We start from the raw sequence: 19,424 nt of genomic DNA, 5'->3' as shown, positions 1-19,424 counted from the left end.
TGTTATTATGCAATTGATTTTTGTATATTGATATTGTATCCTGAAATAGGTTCTAATAGTTTTGTGGATTCCTTAGGATTTTCTATATGACCATATCATCTGTGCACAAAGATAGTTTTACTTCTTTCTTTCCAATTTGGATTCCTTTAATTTCTTTTTCTTGTCTAATTTCTAAGGCTAGAACCTTCAGTACAATGTTGAATAGAAGTGGGGAGAGCAGATATTCTTGTCTTGTTCCTGATCTTAGGGGAAAAGCAGTCTTTCACCATTAAGTATGATTTTAGCTGTGGGTTTTTTGTAGATACCTTTTATCATGTTGAAGAAGTTCCCTTCCATTCTTAGTTTGTTGAGTTTTTCATGAAGGGGTGTTATATATTGTCAAATTCCTTTTTTAGCATCTATTGAGATGATCATGTGGTTTTTGTCTTTTTGTATTAATATATTACATTGACTGATTTTTGAATCAACCAATGTAATATAACCAACCTTGTTAAACCAACCTTGCATTTCTGAGATAAATCCCACTTGGTCATGGTGAATAATCCTTTTCATGTGTTGCTGGTATCAGTTTACTTGTATTTGGTTTAAGATTTCTTTGCATTCATATTCATAACAGATGTTGGTCTGTAGTTTTCTTTTCTTGTTTTGTCTTTTTCTGGTTTTGGTATCAGTAATAGCGGCTTTGTAGAATGAGTTGGGAAGTATTCTCTCCTCTTGTACTTTTTGGAAGAGTTTGTGAAGGATTGGTATTAATCTTTAAATTTTGATTTTTTATGGCTTCCTTAGTAGTTTACTCTTTGTTCTTGTTAAATTACAGGTGGTGCTTGTAAATGGGGGCAGGAAGGTGGTTTTTAGAGCAATCATCCTTTGTAGGACAATTGACTGAAAGTACAGGACTCCAAATAAAATTGTTGAGTCTTCATTTTCTCTCCCAAATTCTACTAAGCAGTACTGGATACTCCACCACCAGGGACATGCTTAATTGCAGAAACAAATTAGAAGGCTTTTATATCTTGAATTCAGAGCTACTGTTGGAAAATGCCTTTTGGTGCTATTTTCATCAGTGGAGCCATGGGTTCATGCCTAGCTAACTGCAGTGTAAGAACTCTTACCTGTAACTTATTAGTAAAAATTTGTTTAAAAACATTATTTAAAATAGCCTATTAAGAAGTGTTATACTGACCTCCTCTCGAGTAAGAGAGTCTGAGAACAAGGAGAGTTTGTTGAATCCCAGACATAACGTAAGGTAATATGAATGGTAAATATTTAGATTGTCTTTCTCCGTGTTTTAAAATACTTTTGACTATTAATCACTCTACTAACTCAGTGGGAAAAATTAGCACTGAAGAAATAATAATAACAGCGAATGTTTACTAAATAATTACTATAAATCAAATATGGTTTTAAATCCTGTACATATACTATCTCTTTTATTTCTCATAGCAATCTTATGAGGTCAATACTAATATTATTGTCCACTTTACATATGTGGAAACTCAGAAACAGAGAGGTAATCTAAGTTGCTTGGTGTTATGCAGGTAGAGAATGGTAAAGCCAGAATCTGACCTAGAATATGTGACTCCATAGCCTGCCCTGAACCAGAAGTTAGAGGGGAGAAGGCATGTTCCAGAGCAAGGGTTCAGATTTTTAGGGTTTCTATATTATAGGTTTTGAGTTTATAAGTCATTTCTCTCTCTCCTGATGGAGAGTAACATTTTCAGTCAACATTTAAGAAACGTTCATAAAAGGTGTACTCAGATGGTACTAAGAACTTAAGATTAGACAGTCTCTCTCTGCAGGAATAATGTAATAGGTCAGTTAATAAAATAAATATTTAGCATTTATTGAGTGCTTACTATGTTCCAGGGTAAGTGATTTACTTGTATAAATTAGTCAAATATGCAAAGTAACTCTATGAAATAGGTATTATTATTATCGCCTCCATTTTTAGATGAAGCCACTAATGCAAAGATATGTAACTTTGCCAAGTCAATTAGAAATAAGTGGCATAGCCCAGATTTGAACCTGGATAGTCTTGTTCCAGAGCCCCTGTTCTTAATCACTTTGCTATGTAATTTCTCTAAGTAAGTCACCTGACATGTGGTCACAACAATATAGTCACACCAAGAAAGCAATGATAAGACTAGATCATTGTGTTTTATGCATGTGGAGGTTGGAGTCACTTGTACAGGAGAGAAATGTGTTGTGACTGAAAGGAGGAGAAAGGCTTTTTTGTAAGTATGAGGTAGTATGAAGCAAATATGGAAATATGAAAAGAAAAGTGAATTTTAAAAAGGAGGCTATTAGCTTGTGCTTTAACAGAAGATGAGAATAGACTGAGAGGATGTGGTGTGCGCTCAGAAACTGTACCTGCTTGGTCCTAAGGGAATTGTGATCTGGGAGGGTTTGAAGTTGTACCTCAGGGGTAAAAAGGGACAGTTTCAAAGATGAAGTTTAGAAAATGAGTTTGCTATACTCAGATAGCATGTACAGAGATCGAATCAATAGTAGATTAATATAAACGTCAATCACAAGTGTTTCTGATAATGTAAGAAGCTTCTGGAAATTAGCAGGAAAGACTTGGCCAGTTGGGGTAATATTTCTCCATTAGTACCGAAATTATAATAGTTTTCTTTTTCTTGTGATAGTAAAATCAGGAACCTGAGTTTGTTCAGTACTTTTTCTCATGGGAACGCAAACATTTCCCATTGTTCTTCAGTTTTCCTGCGAGGCGTTCTCCCACCAACGCAGGGCTACGTCTTCAGACCTCGGTGTTTGAGTGAGAGTAGAGTAGCACCAGAGCCAGTCAGTGACCAGAGAGCTGGGTATATCCAGGCCAGTTTTCTTCCAGATGTGCGGGTCTCCTGATGGGCTTCGGAGCTCTCTTGGTCTTCTTGACCACGTGTTCCCCTTTGGTCATGAAGGCACTGTTAATGTTCTTCTGAGTTTGAGGCAATTTGCAACTTTAAAAGATCATCCAAATTATCAAAATAAATTTCATGTAATATTTTCAATGAGATGGTTATTAAATTCAAGTTTCTATTTACCAAAAAGAAAAATCACATTCACATCAAAAGCAAATAAACCAATATTGCCCACCTGTCCTTTTCTTCATATGCAAACAAAGATCAGTGAAAGTCAACTGTCAAATGCAGACACTTTTTAAAAGATATTTTTGGTCCATTTCCACTTTTAGGGTAACCTGGTGGCTTCTTTTCTCAAGTCCTCACACAGGTGTCCAGGAATACCAGGATGGTGTGCCAAAGATCCCAACAGCCTGTATTACAGTGGAAGATGCAGAAATGATGTCAAGAATGGTTTCTCGTGGGAACAGAATTGTCATTCAGCTAAAGATGGGGGCAAGGAGCTACCCAGATGCTGATTCCTTCAACACTGTAGCAGAGATCACTGGTAGCAAGTATCCAGAGCAGGTGAGTGAAGGAGGCAGATGGGCTGTCTGGGAATGGGGTGTTGTGGTCAAGTTTCAGTTTTTTAGAGATAGTTTGGGAAAGAGAGAACATGAATATGCAGAGATCGTCCTCATAGACCCATCAAATGCAGATACTTCATATATATTTTTTCCCATTAAAAGTTTTACTACATTGACTAAAAAAGGCAGGACTAATTGAAGGATGAAATGGGATCCGTGGTGTGGAAATTCAACCTCTGAATAGCTGAGGGCAGTGTTTGTACGTATGTGTTGTATTTATTCCATTTGGAGCCATCTTGGCATTTGAGATCACACCAATAGCTAATAGTTATTATACATATTACGTGAATTATTTTACTTGATCCTTCTAATACTCACTCAAGTAGGATCTATTTTCTTCATTTCACAGGTGAGGAAACTAATATAGAGGGAAACTCACTTGCCTAAGGTCCACACAGCTAGTAACTGCCTGAGAAGGGACTCAAACCCAGGACCTTATGAGTATTAAACCAAGCTTTAAACCACAGTTTATGTGCAATTTCCAGAGTTTTTTTTTTAAAAAAAATTCTTAGCAAAGTTTGAAAATCAGATAGTCCTAGAGGCAGATCTAGACTCTATACTAGATGAAGGTTAAATAATTTTAGCAAGTTTCTTATTCTCTGAGTCTTACAGAACTTATCTGCAAAGGAAGAGATGATGCATGTAACTAACAGGATTATTGTGAGGACTAGATTAGATAACGCACATCAAATAGCCTAGTACAGTATTTGGCACATACAGGTGCTCATTAAATGTTTACTTTCTATGACATCAAGTGTGCAAAACCCAGTTTTTGTGAGGTTTCTGGTACAAATTTCCTTTATCAGTAGTTATTGAAATTCTAAAAATAACACTTAAAAATAAAGCTATTCAGGAATTTCAGACTTGTGCTTTGTTTAAGGAGATCAATGGGATAAAGGAAAAAGTGAATAGTGATGGAGTTTGATGATGGAGAAACAAACTTTCTGCACATGTCTTGACTCAGGGCCTCTCCCAGTACAGATTAGTTTTATGTTCAGGACCCTTTTCTCCCATCCCAAATTACCTGCTTCAAGGACCTGGGTATGCATCAACATTGGGGTTGTAACCACAGAGATAATGGAAAAGCAGGATCTCAGTTGGAGCATAGGATGTCAGATAGCTATGGAGAAACTACAGTTTCAGATGTTGAGAAAATGAACAAACAAGCCCAGCCCCTTGCTTCTTTAGGAAACTGATAACAACATAAGAGCCAAGAGTCTATATTACAGATACCCAATAGTCAGACTCCTTAAGGTGTGACCCTTACAAGTATTCTCCTCAGTCAGTAGTTCCAGGAGAAGGTGTTGCCATTTTAAAGTTGCTAGTCCAGGGCGGAGGCAGTTTGGGATTACACATCATCAATTGTCTGGGTGATTGGGCTGCTCTGAAGGTGAGTGGCAGGGTGAGTGTGTGTTATTAGGAGCCTTAATCTGAAGCAGCCAGGGGGTGTCAGGGTCTGAGGCGAAAGCATTAAGACAGATAAGTTCTTGGGGCTGCAGCAGCCAGAGGGCTGAGGTAGTCCTGACTCAGACAGCTTTCCACGGGCCACTGGCATCTTCCAGGTGAGAATGCTCAGGCCTACTCCTCAGCCTACCCTGATTTTTTTTTAAAAATCAGCTTTGTTGAAGTATAATCTACATAAAGTAAGTTTACTAAATTTAGGTGTATAATTCCATAAGTTTTGAAAAATGTATACAGTAATCTAACTGCTAACACATCATCAGATAAAATATTTCCATTGCCCTTGTGCCCCTTGCCATCTATCTTCTCCTTTACTCCCGTCCCCCCGGTAACCGCTCATCTGCTGTTTGGAACTATAGTTTTTTCTTCTCTAGAATTTCATAAAAGTGGAATCCTAGAATGTGCGATCTTTCGTGTGTGGCTTCTTTCACTCAGCATAATGCTTTTGAGATTTATCCATGTTGTTGTATTAGTTGTTCATTCCTTCATATTGCTGAGTACTGTTTCATTGTGTGGATATACCACAATTTGTTTATCCATCCAGCAATGTTGGATATTTGGGTGGTTTCTAGTTTTTGATGGTTAGAAATAAAGCTTTTGTGAATATTTTTGTACAAGTCTTTCTGTGAACTTATGTTTTCATTTCTCTTTGGGTAAATGCCTAGGAGTAGAATTTCTGGGCCAGCCTTAGTTTAAGCACTCTGATCTCTGTCAAGAAGCTTCCATCTCTGTATTCTGTGGGGGTAGCACCTTCCCCAGGTGGGTATATTCCAGAGAGGTCTCAGGACTCAGGATTAAATTTTCACCTCTACTGTAGTGTTGCACAGCATTCCTAGAGTTAGTTATAAATACCTTGTTACCAAGGTGTAAAAGGTAGAAGATCAACGAAAGTTCTCCCACAAAGAAGTTACAGCATTACTTCCACAGAAAGAATGTAGATGAGTGCAGTGAAGTGAAGTCCACGTGGCTGTGCTTTATGGAGGAATTGGCCTCATAGCCTGCCTGGAACCAGAGGAGATGTCCACACTGTGAAGGGAGGTGGCAAGCGAGTGTTCTCCCCGCCAGGTGGGAGGCAAGTTAATGAAGCTGAGTAAGCCCAGTGCACCCCTGAGAAATGCTGCCTCCTCCATGAAGGCTTCTCTGGTAACCATCCCATCATCCCAACACTTTATGCCACTCTTATGGTGTCATCAACCACCAGAGCTTGCAAATGCCCTGAGAAGACACTCTGTTTACTTTATTTCTTTTCTTCGTTGTGCATATCCCAGGACTTGGCATACGGTAGCTTATCAGCACATATTTTGTTTCAGTAAAATGAAGAAAGGAAATAAATGAGAAAATGGTTGGAAGATTTTCTTAATCTCAATTCTCTTTAAATCCAGAAGTTTTCCTGCCCATTTAGAACACTGATTATCCATTGGCACATTGGACATCACTCCTAAATGCAGCTCTATGTCTCCAAACTGGAACACCTCAACTCCTTCATACCTGATTCCTACCTTGGTTTCTTGTCTCTGTTAAAGGAACCATATCTGCCTATCAGTACGGTTAGAAAACTTCAAGTTATTTTCCATCCTTTCTTCTTTATCAATGGCCTACAGCCAGGAGCCACATCCTATTTCAGTCTACTTTCAACATATTTAAAAAAAAAAAATGTGTTCCTGCCTTGCCTTTACTGTCATTATTGTCCTAATTCAGGTTCTTGCTGTTTCCCTCCTGATTTTTTTCTTCTGATCTCTCCCCTACTTCTGTATTTTTGCAGTGCAGCTCAGAGTTGTCTTTTAAAGATCGCCACATGGTGTTTCCCTGCTTCAGGCCCTCTCTCCCGTCCCCTATGAGATAAAGGTTATGATAAAGATAAATGCTGGGGTGAGCGATCAACGGTGAGCAGAAGACAGAAGAAAAGAGACAAAGAGAATGGGGAGTTTTGGACGGCTAGATGGGAGGGAGAGGCAGTTATAGTTGAGGAAATTAGATAGTACTATTCATAAATGAGCAGAAAATGAGAAGGAAGAATGCGGGAAAGGAAATGTCTGATGGAGATTCAAATGCCAACTAAGCATTGTTCTTTCATTGGCTGTGAGGAAATTCAGCTCTCCTAAATGCTGACAAACTTTCCTAAAATCATTCAACTTTATTTTTAATTATCAGTAATGCTAACAGTGACATAAATGTTGGTCTTGATAGTTTAGGTTGACCAACTTATCAGTGACACATCATTGCTGTCTTGCTGTCTATATCATACTAAAGAATACTGCTAAATGCTGACCAAATCAGTTGCAATGGAAATTATCTCTAAAAAAGAAGAGAGTATATTGAAATTACCATTATTTTGCCTGCAGGTTGAACATCCTGGGTGACTTGAAGGTGAACTAACACTCATGCAGTGGCTGGTAGACACTTTAGTGCTAATACCTAGCATATCCCCTTACATCTTATTATTCATGTACGACACATTTACGAAAGGAAAGCAATTAGCACATGTAGAATCGTTCTGATTTGGCCCAAGAACCGTAAACAAGGTGTGAATTTCAGCTCTGGAAAAGTGTGTGTGTGATTGATGAAGCATTAATATTTTCAAAACCCTATTGCATAATCCAGCCATAAGCCTGGACTGAATTAACCACAGGCTTTTAAAAATGCCAGTAATACAAATACTTTATTGGGTTTCAACTTGTGAAAATGGCAGAGAAGGGGTATTATACACATTAATCCTACCCTCTTCCTGAACAACCCACAGTGGCATGTTTTGGCTCCTCCAAGCCCAGAAATCTCTCTGCTTTGACCTCTTCAGAAACTGCTCCTCTGTGATATGGGCATGTTATGGAAAATTCAGCAGACTTTGAACACTTCAAGGGGCTGCATTTTATTGGGGGAAAGCAGTCCTCTAGAAGCTCTGACATTCAGCCTCTGAACTCCTCCCTCTCAGACAGCTTTATCTCTGGGAAACCATTTATCTTTGAGGCCCATCTGTGGTTGAGAATGAGTGTGAGAGAGTGACAATGAGACCTCTTTGACTTCTGAGCTGATACTCCCTGGTGCTAAAATAGCAGTATTATTTCTATTCCCCTGTCTTAACAAACTAATTTGCATTGGAAAATTCATATGAAACTTGTTTCCGTCCATAAATAGGTTTCATTTTTTTATCAAACCAAAGGAGGTTATTCCAACACTTAGAGAGTTAGGGGTCTTAGCCATCTAGTACCAGTTCCCTGACCTTCAGATGAGGAAACCCAATCCATGGGTGACTTGTCCCAGGGGACACAATAAATATGTGATAGGAATGCATCTGGAATGTGACTCCAGATTTCCTGACCTCCATTTCTTTCTACTCCAAAGATATTCCATTATGCCTGGGCACATCTTAGCTGGATAGCATCTAAATCTGAGGAATGTAGGTTGATTCAGGATACAGGCAGTGCTATTCCTACCAAGTCATTATACAGGAGAGATTGTGCCTTTCTTTCATGTTTTTTCTACTGCCATCTTTTTCCTAGGCACAAAGAGCTCTCAGAAATACTGTCCCGTGTTGTCTTAGAGTTTCCTTAGTGCTCTCATGAGGGTTATCATGAGGGAAACCCACCTGTGCTTGTTTTGTCTCTTCTACACATCCTCCCTCTATCAAGTCTTTCTCAGGTCTCATTTGTTTTTAGCTCCTTGTCACTTTGAAAGAGAATCTGATGGATGAACCACTCCTGTGGTGTTAGTGACTCTTTATGATTCCGTATTCCCCTATGCCCCTGTTCATACCCCTTCATGCTCACCAATCAGATAATCAGGTGTTTCTGCTTTATCAGAGAACCATAGACAAAGCCCAAATAAAACTGCTATCAATCACATCATTTAGAAAAGCTTTTTATTTTAAAATAATTTTAATTCACAAGAAGTTGCAAAAATAGTGCTGAGAGTCCAGGTGTACCCTTTGACAAGCTTCCCCAGTTATAACATCTTAAATAATCATGATACATTAACCTGATGAGGAAGTAGTGAGAAGATACTCCTGAGAGCGAGTTGCTTTCCTGTAAGCAGGGGCTGCCTTGTGGGCATCCTCTGTGTAGTGCCCAGTGTAGGGGGGAACCCTGTCCTGACATTAGCCCAAACAGTTCTTTCCTGGGCTTAGTTTATGACGCTTCCAGGGTGTCCCACTCAAACAAATAAGCAAACAAACACAGAAGGGTTGTACTCAAATTGACCTGATGAGTGGGGAAATTACCTGAAACCAGGGGTTTAGTTCATCTGTAGGAGAGACTTTCTCATGATAGTAGATTCTCCACTGTTGGCCCTTGGGGCTGGCCCATTTCTTTTGCTCCTCAGTGATTTGCTAGACATTATTCTGAGGTCTTGCTTAGTAAATGCAATATTTTAAAGATGGTAATATATTCAAGAATTCTTCTGAGGGAATTGTGTGGAAAAGAAAAGTGTTTTGGAGATTTTTTTTTGATTGATAATATCTGAAGCCGTTTTGATAAAGCCTTCATGAGAGGAATTTTTTTTTATACATGCCATTTTCCTACAGCAGTTATTTTCATGGATTCAAAGAACATTTCAGTTTCATATGCCAGTATTATTTCAAATATCATACAGCACTATGAGGCTAGTGGAAAACATTGAAATGAAAGCTCTAGTTTGTTAACTGGACAGTTCACTTTTCCTTTTTCTTTTTAGTGTGGGGCAGGGTTTCTCAACATCATCACTATTGGTATTTTAAGCCAAATAAGTCTTTGTTGTGGAGGTCTGTCCTGTGCATTGCAGAATATTTAGCAGCATCCCTGGCCTTTCGCTCACCCCTCATAGCTATGACTGTCAAAAATGTCTTCAGACATCGCCAAATGTCTGAGACAGAAGTCACCCCAGATTTAGAATCTCTGGTGTGGAGTAATGGAAAGAACACTGGGTGGGTGTTCCCAGGCTTTGGATCTGGTTTTACTTCTGCCACAAACAAGCTGAGTGACCTTGGGCCACTTAATCCTTCAACTATAGAATGGGAGACTTTGTCTGGAAAAGCTAAAAGGTCAATTCAAGCCCTAAAATTTCATTATTCAAAAAAAATACTTGGAGATTATCATCAGACTGATGGTGCACACTGTATACTGTTAAATAGTAACAAGACATAGTGGGAGCCTTTTCATTATTTCATGGACTAGGGATGTCGGTATGGTTTTTTTGTTGTTGTTAATATTCTGTGTTCAAATACAGTCACAAACTCTTCTATCGAAAAAGTTAAACAAATTCCTTTTTTTTGGTGGCACTTCTTAAGGCTTTAATGTTCTAACGTGCACTGCAAATTTTTAATAAGTAGTTTTGCAATATCCCCCAAACTTTTTGAGAGAGAGTAGGATAGTGGCATAAGATCCATTGGGTAGCTTATATTTTAGTGTTTTTTATATTAATTTTCTTCACCTATTCATTTATTAATTCAACACACATTTATAGATGTGTCAGGCACAAGGATTATAGCAATAGCATTGGGTGGGCAGTATAGCACTGTGGTTAGTTAGAAACATAGCCTGTAGAATTCAAACCCCACCTCTTACATTTTGTTGGAGAGTTATTTTGTCTCTCTGGGCCTCAGTAAATATTAGCCTTCTCTGGAGAAGGGAGAGCTTATCCAAAAGCGAGGAATTGAGAAATATTAGAGGGGCACATCAGGAAGGACAGGCCACAGAGGACCAGGCACGGGGCATGCCACGTGAAGGGCTGGGACTTCGTCTTGTTGGCGATAGGGAGTCACTGAAGGGTCTTAGCAGTAGATTTACATTTAGTTCCCTTTGGCCACTGTATATGTTTAAAGGGGCAAAAACTGAAATTCAGCCAGGAGATAACAGGACTTGAATTGAGACAGTTGAAATAGTGTTGGAAAAGAAGAGAAGAATTCAGGAAATGCTTAGGAAATACAATTTGCAGTTATTAAAGGTTGGATACAGGAGAGAAAAAAATGGAGAAGTGCAGTTTGGATGACTAGGATAATTCACTCATTAATTTACAAGAATTTATTGAGGAGCTGGCCTGGTGGCGCAGCGCTTAAGTTCGCACGTTCCACTTCTTGGCGGCCAGGGGTTCGCTGGTTCGGATCCTGGCTGTGAACGTGGCACCACTTGGCAAAAGCCATGCTGTGATAGGCGTCCCACATATAAAGTAGAGGAAGATGGGCATGGATGTTAGCTCAGGGCCAGCCCTCCTCAGCAAAAAGAGGAGGATTGGCAGTAGTTAGCTCAGGGCTAATCTTCCTCAAAAAACAAAAAAACAACAGAATTTATTGAGCTCCTACTATATGCTGGATTTATCAGATAGCCCTCACAGCACTTGGAGCTTGATGGGGACAAAGGTAGAGACAGGTAAATAAACAAGGTACTGTAATAGAAGGTGGTAGGTGCCATAATATGGCAGCTATATGGTGCAATGGGCACTGATTTCAGGGGTAACCATCCTGGTCAAGGAGGCCAAGGAAGGCTTTCTGGAGAGATTGAACTTATTCCTACAGCATGAGTAGTTACCATGAGGATTTAACCATGAGGAGTCAACCAGGTTAAAGTTTATGGGTTTGGGATTGAAATGGGGAATATTCCAGGCAGAGGAAGTAGTATGTATGAAAGCCCAAAAGTAGTGTCATTCTTTTTTTAAGGAATGTGATGTGATCTCCTTTAATTTACAAATTCATTTGATAATGAACACTGTTTTCATGGAGTTATACTGTAAAATAACCTAAAGAACAAGGCATGGCCTATTTCATGTATATGTGTTTTTAAAAATAAATTATTAAAAAGTTCAGCAGTCCCTTTGGAATGGCTTTAATGTTGATGCTGTCAAGACCCTTGTTGAAGGAATAAATAAAATCTGATTGACATGGTGGACAAACTCATTCCATACATAATTGAATAGTTAGAGGCTGTGCAGCAAATGCAGCTTTGCCTTTTATCTGAATATGTAGTCTGATGATTTGTAAAACCTTCTTAATGGGTACATCAAGTTATTCTGCCTGGGTGGGAGCCTTTTTACTAACTTAAGCAGCTGTTTAAACTTTCATAAGCAAAGTAATTATTAAATCTTTCATGAACATAGTGGTTGGAACATTTGTTCACGTCTTAACCTTGAGTTGGAAAGTTTTGGGGGGGGGGTTAAAGAATTTTAAGCTGGCAAATTTCATTCTTTTTTTGCTTTCTTATTATAAGCTTTTTATGGCTTAGAAACAGCCAACCTAAATCATAGAAGGAAAAATGCATGTGTGGCAAGCATGAGACACTTCATTGTTTATTTTTCAAATTTCTTAAATGTGCTTGTAGCTGTGCGTGCCTGTGGCCTCATAAAGATGGCAAATGGAAATAGCTCAATCCAGACAGGCTTTAGATAGATAGCCACCCAGGTAAGCAAGGCAAACCTTGGAGAGTACGCTTTCCTGGGATCAATAAGTCATCGTAGTGTTTCACAATGGAACTTGCAAGCAGGAGGATACCATCCTTCATAGCTTTGAACACTTTTCCCTTATTAATGGTGGAGCCATTTAATAATAGTGATAATCGTAAGATGAATAATAATACACATTTATGGAGTACTTGCTATGTAACAGGCGCTATTCTAGATGCTTCTCATGTATTTTCTCCTTAATCTTCACTATGAACTTGTCAAATAAGCAATTCTGTTATCCCCATGTTACAGATGAAGAAACTGAAGCTTAGAGAGGTCACAAAGTTAGTAAAGCTTCTGTGTGACAGAGGTAGGAGTTAAACCCAAGTTTGTCTTATCCCAGAACCTGTACTCTTTAACAATTCATTCTCTGGTACTTCTTAGTCCCTTTCTATTGTAGTTTGTGAAATGCTACTGCCTAAACAGGTTCCTGTCTTACCTTAAATGAAAAGAAAACCAGGACAACTGTCAGCATCATAATCAACAACCACAAATGATTATTGAATACCTACTGTTCTACTATGTGTAGAACTCTATGTTACAAGCTTGGGAAATATTCTGAGGCAAAGAGGAGAGATGATAAAGGGCCCCTTGCATGGTGGCTGAGTAGAATAGGCAGTGAATAAAGTAAGCAGCGAATTCTGGAACTTAGATTCTACAGCACTAACACTGGGCCTGCAGCACTGCATCCTGGCTGGTCCAGTACTGACATATTGTGTAGTACTTTACAGTTTGCAGTGTACCTGTATTATCCCATTTAATCCTGACAACAGGGCCCGTTGTTATAATTTCCACTTTAAAGATGAGGAAGCTGAAATACAGAGTAAATGACTAAAATTAGATACACATCTAGTATGTGGGAGATAAGATTCCAAGTTTCATTCCTTTATAACTTGCTGTAGTCACTGCCCAGAACCTTGCAGTTTAATTAAAAAAATAAAAAATAAATGCTTTAAGGATGGCTTTAAAAATTACCTAAAAATGAAATTATTTAAATAAACAGTTACAATATAATTGCAATAAGAGCAATCTTGGTGGTTTTATTTTATTTCTTAAAGATTGGTACCTGTGCTAACATCTGTTGCCTATCTTCTTTTTTTTCCTTCTTCTTCTCCTCAAAGCCCTCCAGTACATAGTTGTATACTCTAGTTGTAGGTCCTTCTGGCTCTGCTGTGTGGGACGCTGCCTCAGCATGGCCTGATGAGTGGTGCTAGGTCTGCACCCAGGATCTGAACTGGAGAAACCCTGGGCTGCTGAAGCAGAGCGCCCAAACTTAACCGCTCAGCCATGGGACCAGCCCCTTGGTGGTTTTAAGATGTGTGCACAAATTGTTTGATCTCTTTTTAAAAGATGGATCCAAATTCACTTCCCCTCCATGTAGGCTGTACTTAGTGATTTACTTCTAATGAATAGAATGTGACAGAAATGATGGTGTGTAATGTCTGAGATTAGACCATAAAAAGCAATGTGGCTTCCTCCTTGTTCTTTCTCTTGGATCACTCACTCTGGGAGAAGTCAGCTGCCATGTTGTGAGGATACTCAAACACCACTGTGGAGAAGTCCACGTGTTTAGGAACTGAAGCCTTCTGTTGTTAACCAGCAAGTGGCTCCGACAGCTCCAGTCAAGGCTTCACTGGACTGCAACACTAGCCGTTATCTTGACCACAGCCTTATCAGAGACCTTAACCCGAATCACTCAGCAAAGCCACTCCCAAATTCTTGACTCACAAAACTATGTGAAATAATAAATATTTATTATTTTAAGCCGCTAAGCTTGGGGTGAACTAATACCAGCAATCAAGGAGTACACGATACACAGAAAGGAATAACTCTATCTGAGTTGTCAGGAAAGTTCACTACTGAAAGATGAGAAAGGTGAGTAGGAATTTAATAGATGGCCAAAGAATTTATTGGGAGGTGTTCTGGGCAAAGATAAAAGTGTGTGCAAAAAAGTATAAAAGTGTGCCACAGCAAGTCACATTTTAGAAACTGCAAATAAAGGATGAGACAAAAACTCACAACTCAAAAATCATGGCATTTAGGGTATGAGAATCTCACTAAAAGCCTACTATATTATATGATGACGTAGCAACTAATATTCCTAAGAGTGACTTGAGTCTTCAAGAAATTAAGTTCCATATGGACTGTTTAAAAAGATAGAAAAGCAAAACATTGAAATAGTTACTTCAATAATTAAAACAAAAAAAGTACTGTAGAAATCCTTAGTGAAGGAGTAGTCCAGGCTATCCAAAATAGCCACCTCCCTATGTTGTTACCTCACTAAAGGATCTGAGTCCGCATTTTGAAAACTTTAAGCTTAAATATAGGGCCAAGAAATAACTAACGATGAACACCTGGATTTCCCCCAGCATTTCACTCTACCAGTTCTGCTGCAACAATCAGGTAGAAATTAACATTTTATAACCAATTATGTGTTTTGCTTGGCATCATGCTAACCAACTGAATTTTTTAAAAAGAGAATTGCCCAGATTGACTTGTGGTTCTATGTCATATCTCATTCATTGACTATTTATTGAGTGCTACCAACTGTGACAGGCCCATAAACCAAACCTTTGTATTTGTGTTGCAAAAATTTCTTGGCATACTAGTTCCAGCTCCACTGTTTTCTAGAGTTAATAGCGGCTCCTAGTAGAAAGCCTACATTTATTAAGTAGGATTTTAATATAAAATTAATACCTACTTATTTGAAAAATAGAGAAAAATGAAAGGAATTTTTACTCAGAAACGCAGTAACTCAGACAATTGCTGTTAACATCTTGCTGCATTTCCTTCCCTGTATTTTATTCTATGAATATTTTTATATAGTTATATTTTATAGATAGTGTCAGATCCAGCTTTTGTTTAAAATCAGGTAAAATATCCCTTGGAATAGAAATCTTAGTATCTTTAAGTTATTCTAACAAATGGATATTGTGTAACTTACTCAACCTGTTATTAGATGTTTTGATTATACATGAATCTTTCAGTAAAAATGATGTTATATCTAGAGAAATATGCAGCTAGGGAATTTTGAAGTTGTCTTTTGGACTCTTTATAGGCTTCACTATGATGGGGTAATTTTAAATAATAATCAATGGGAAGCTTAGGAAGAGGTAAACATAGTTTCTCTCCCTGCCAGAAGAACTGCCTTTGGAAAATTCTAAGATGACTGTGTGGCCATGTGCTGAATGTACTGTCATGCTCATGCTGTTAGTCAAATTAAACGTGAATGATTGGATAGCGAACGTTATTATTCTGTGCATATTCTTAACTCTTAATTTAAGGTTAAACTAACTTAATTTAATGTCATGTGAATTTTTAGCAGCAATTATGGCCAGTTAATGGATGTTCTTTCTTAGTCATGCCTCATCTCTTTGCAAAATTACAATATTTCATTCCAAATTTATTCTGACCAGATTTGTAAGTAGCACTTTTTCCTGTTTTCCCTCAGTGTTTATATCAGAAGGCTTTTGAGTTTATACTGTAAACCACCATTTGTGTATTTTCGTAATAAGCCTCTAAGAAGTGGGCCTGGGTATGAGAGTACAAGACTCAGTGCAAATCAGGTTACTGAACTCAGTCCTTTCTTTATCCTTCAGGGAATACTGTGTGGACAGGAGAGATGCCATCTTAACATCTCTGTTCCAGTCTTTCCCTTCTCCATCTGTCTGGTATACCACCACCCAACCAATATTCCTTAAGTGTGCTCCTATGCAGAAGTATGCCTCTGTCAACCCTCTGTTTAAAAAAGTCAGTGGCTCCCCACTTCCTGTAAAATAACCACTACTCCTTAAATCTGGCACTTAAAGACTTGAATCTACAAGATAGTATATTGGTCACACCTTTCCCCACAGGTAATCTATGTTCTAGAAGCCCAGAAGATTCTTTGTTTAATGTGTTTTGTGTCTCTTCCCTGTCTCTGCCTTCCTCACACCGAATCCTTTTTCTGAATCTACCTGTTGAAAACTCTTTCTTCATTTATTCACTGTTTAATTGAATTATTCAATAACATTAATTTATTTAGAAATATTTACTGAGTACCAGTTGTGTGCCAGACATTGTTCAAGGGCCAGCTCAAATGCCACTTCCTAACCTTTCCTGACGAAGCCTTTCCTAACCACCTCAGCTATATGCAGTATTTCTCTCTTCAGAACTTCCATTGGTCTTTTTTATGCTTCTCTTTTGTCACAAATCTATACCTCATTGCTGTGGATATAGTAGGCAGTCAAAAATACTTTTTGAGGGGCTGGCCCCGTGGCCGAGTGGTTAAGTTCGCGCGCTCTGCTGCAGGCGGCCCAGTGTTTCGTTGGTTCGAATCCTGGGCGCGGACATGGCACTGCTCATCAAACCACGCTGAGGCAGCGTCCCACATGCCACAACTAGAAGGACCCACAACGAAGAATATACAACTATGTACTGGGGGGCTTTGAGGAGAAAAAGGAAAAAAATAAAATCTTTAAAAAAAATACTTTTTGAATTAAAGAAAAAATGAATGAATGAATGAATAGGTGAGTGGACTAATGAATAAAAGAAAAGTTTTGCCTTCTCTACCGGGAGAAGCTAATGACTAAAATAAGCTGGTTAAACTGGAATATAAATTTAATATTGTTATGGATTTTGAGTCTGTGAAACACCCTCAGTATAATTATATATTGCATCATCCAAACAGAGAAGGGAATGTATGACATCCCTGTCTTCTGATTTCCAGATCAGTGCTTTTTTCCCAGCATGCTATCACATTCTACACTATCTAGATATTGAACTCAAAGGCAGTATTACACTTTGTCATTGCTTTTGAATATGAGATATAGTGTTTTAAGGACATCATTAAATAGGAAAATTCTACTTTCAGAGTGCCAGTAACCTATTTTAGCATTCAAGAAGACAAATAAAGTAAGCTGAATGGCAAGAAAAACATTGCTGATTAAGTAATTTTGAAAAACCATTTATTTTGAAAAATAACTAAGAGCTAGGGACCTTGATTAGTTCCCAATAGAAGTGAGTTATTAAAACAATAATCATAACCATAAGCTTGTATTTATACGTGTCAAGGATTTTATTGTCCAATTTCTTGTTTAATCCCCCAAACAACTCTCTGAATCAGGGACTTTTATTTTCCTCATTTTACAGATGGGGAACCAAAATTTTGAAGAGATTAGTCAACTTATCCATGCCCACTGGACTAGTAAATGTAGGAGTGGGCAAATTAAACCTTAGTCATTCAGTCTCTGAAGCCCATGAGTTCAACCTCTGTGCTCTTCATCTGCTCATGAGGTTAGAAAATGTGTGGGCTTTGATAGTGACACCGCACATTGCAGAGCCACTCTGTTACCTCAAATGATTTTTATTTATATAGTTGTTTCTGTATTAGCTCTATGAAAGATGAATAAGACTCTAGGGTTGATTTTTTTTTTGCAGGAAATTATTGAAATCACAGAAAGGGAGAATCTCACAAAAATGTGCTGTTTCGAGTGGTTAAAGGTTTCCTTTTAATCTGCACACCATTCTGAAATGGGGTAGATGTGACTCTCCTGAAGATGATCATTCTTTCAAAATCTGGAGTTACTTTGAATTCTATTTTCCTACATTTAGGGCAGAGAAGTGAAAAAAATTGTAGGAAGCCTCTAATTAAGGAATCAGGGCTTGAGAAAGGTGTTTTTGTCTGCCCAGGATTCCTTTCTTTGACAATGGCCCCTCTCCCATCCTTTGTGCTTCTGGTGGACTGCCAGCTCCCACTACTAAGAATTGGAATCTTAAGCAGAGAGAAACAGGGACAGAGGTTGGGGCTGAGTCATCTACGATGATGCACTGTCCAGTTCAGGATCTCTGAGCCTCAGGTTTCCCTTCTCAAAACGGTGTTCATATGCCGTACTAAGTTGCTTGAGGATTCAGTGAGATATTGTCCATAAAAGCTTTGGCACAGAGTTGCTATTCAATGAATGGTAGTTGCCACTCTTCAAGATTAGTAGTCTTGGGGACAATTCTTTTTTTCCCTACAGAAGGAAAGGTAAAAGTAGGCTCTTTCTGCTGAGGAGGCAGTGGGTGTAGAATCATTGATGGTACTTGAGAAGAACATCCTACTATTCAGATGATGAACTAGCAAAAGATAGGTGAACTGTAAACTGTGGGATGATGCAGTGCTGCTTTGTTATGATACTGCTATTAAGCCTCACAATACTGGGGCCGGCGCGGTGACGCAGCGGTTAAGTGCACACATTCCACTTCGACGGCCCAGGCTTCGCCAGTTCGGATCCCGGGTGCAAACATGGCATCGCTTGGCACGCTGTGCTGTAGTAGGCGTCCCACATATAAAGTAGAGGAAGATGGGCACAGATGTTAGCGCAGGGCCAATCTTTCTCAGCAAAAAGAGAAGGATTGGCAGCAGATATTAACTCAGGGATGATCTTCCTCGAAAGAAAAAACAAACAAAAAAAACCCCTCACACTACTTCATTCTTTAAAAAAATCAATGGTCTGAAAGAAACTCAGGCCCCTTGGAGGGAAATATGGAGGGAGTAAGAAGGAATGTAGTCTTAGAGGAGTAGCCATTTATCCATCCAGCGGCCAAGTCCCTCTTTTAATGAATAGAGTTATGGTGAGGCTCCAGCATATTAATAAATGTTCTACTGTGGGTGGTGAGAACTTCAAAAGTGACACAGTGCATAGTGGATTTGATAATAAGAATAGAGAGAATTATAAATGAGATGTCCAGGAGGCATCTGTGTTAAGGAAACCTAGGATCAAGACTTTGTATATTCTAGCTGATGAAAGGTTGTGGGCAAAAAAGGGTGTGTGGTGGAAAAAGAAAGGATCCTGCTGGCTGGTGGGACACTGATGTGAAGTGATGGGGAGTTTTGATCAAGCATGTATCTTTGATCTTTAATATAGTGGCCTGGAGAGGGTATTAGAAACCATAGGTATAGTCACATACCTACTTAAAATGTGACTTTTTGTTATATTATTTCAAGTTTGAACAATCTCCAATTTACTAGCAGTTGTGCAAAAAGTAGGTCGTTTGGAATTTGGAATGCGTTTCCACATAGACATGAGGCTGAAAATGACTGTTTGACTCA

General features: G+C 38.7%; 1 protein-coding gene across 2 annotated transcripts in view; it reads left to right on the top strand.

Annotated features, from left to right (window-relative positions):
* CPQ (carboxypeptidase Q) overlaps positions 1-19,424 on the top strand; it is a 460,527-nt gene that overhangs the window by 228,997 nt on the left and 212,106 nt on the right. For both annotated transcript variants that reach the window (XM_046642700.1, XM_046642701.1), the window contains exon 4: positions 3,224-3,431. In XM_046642700.1, the coding sequence (XP_046498656.1) occupies positions 3,224-3,431 (208 nt within the window). The remainder of the gene's footprint in view (positions 1-3,223; positions 3,432-19,424) is intronic.

Source organism: Equus quagga, chromosome 16 (assembly GCF_021613505.1).
Source record: "Equus quagga isolate Etosha38 chromosome 16, UCLA_HA_Equagga_1.0, whole genome shotgun sequence".
NCBI lineage: Eukaryota > Metazoa > Chordata > Mammalia > Perissodactyla > Equidae > Equus > Equus quagga.
Note: the sequence above shows the minus strand (reverse complement) of the source record. Positions and strands in the feature narration are given on the sequence as shown.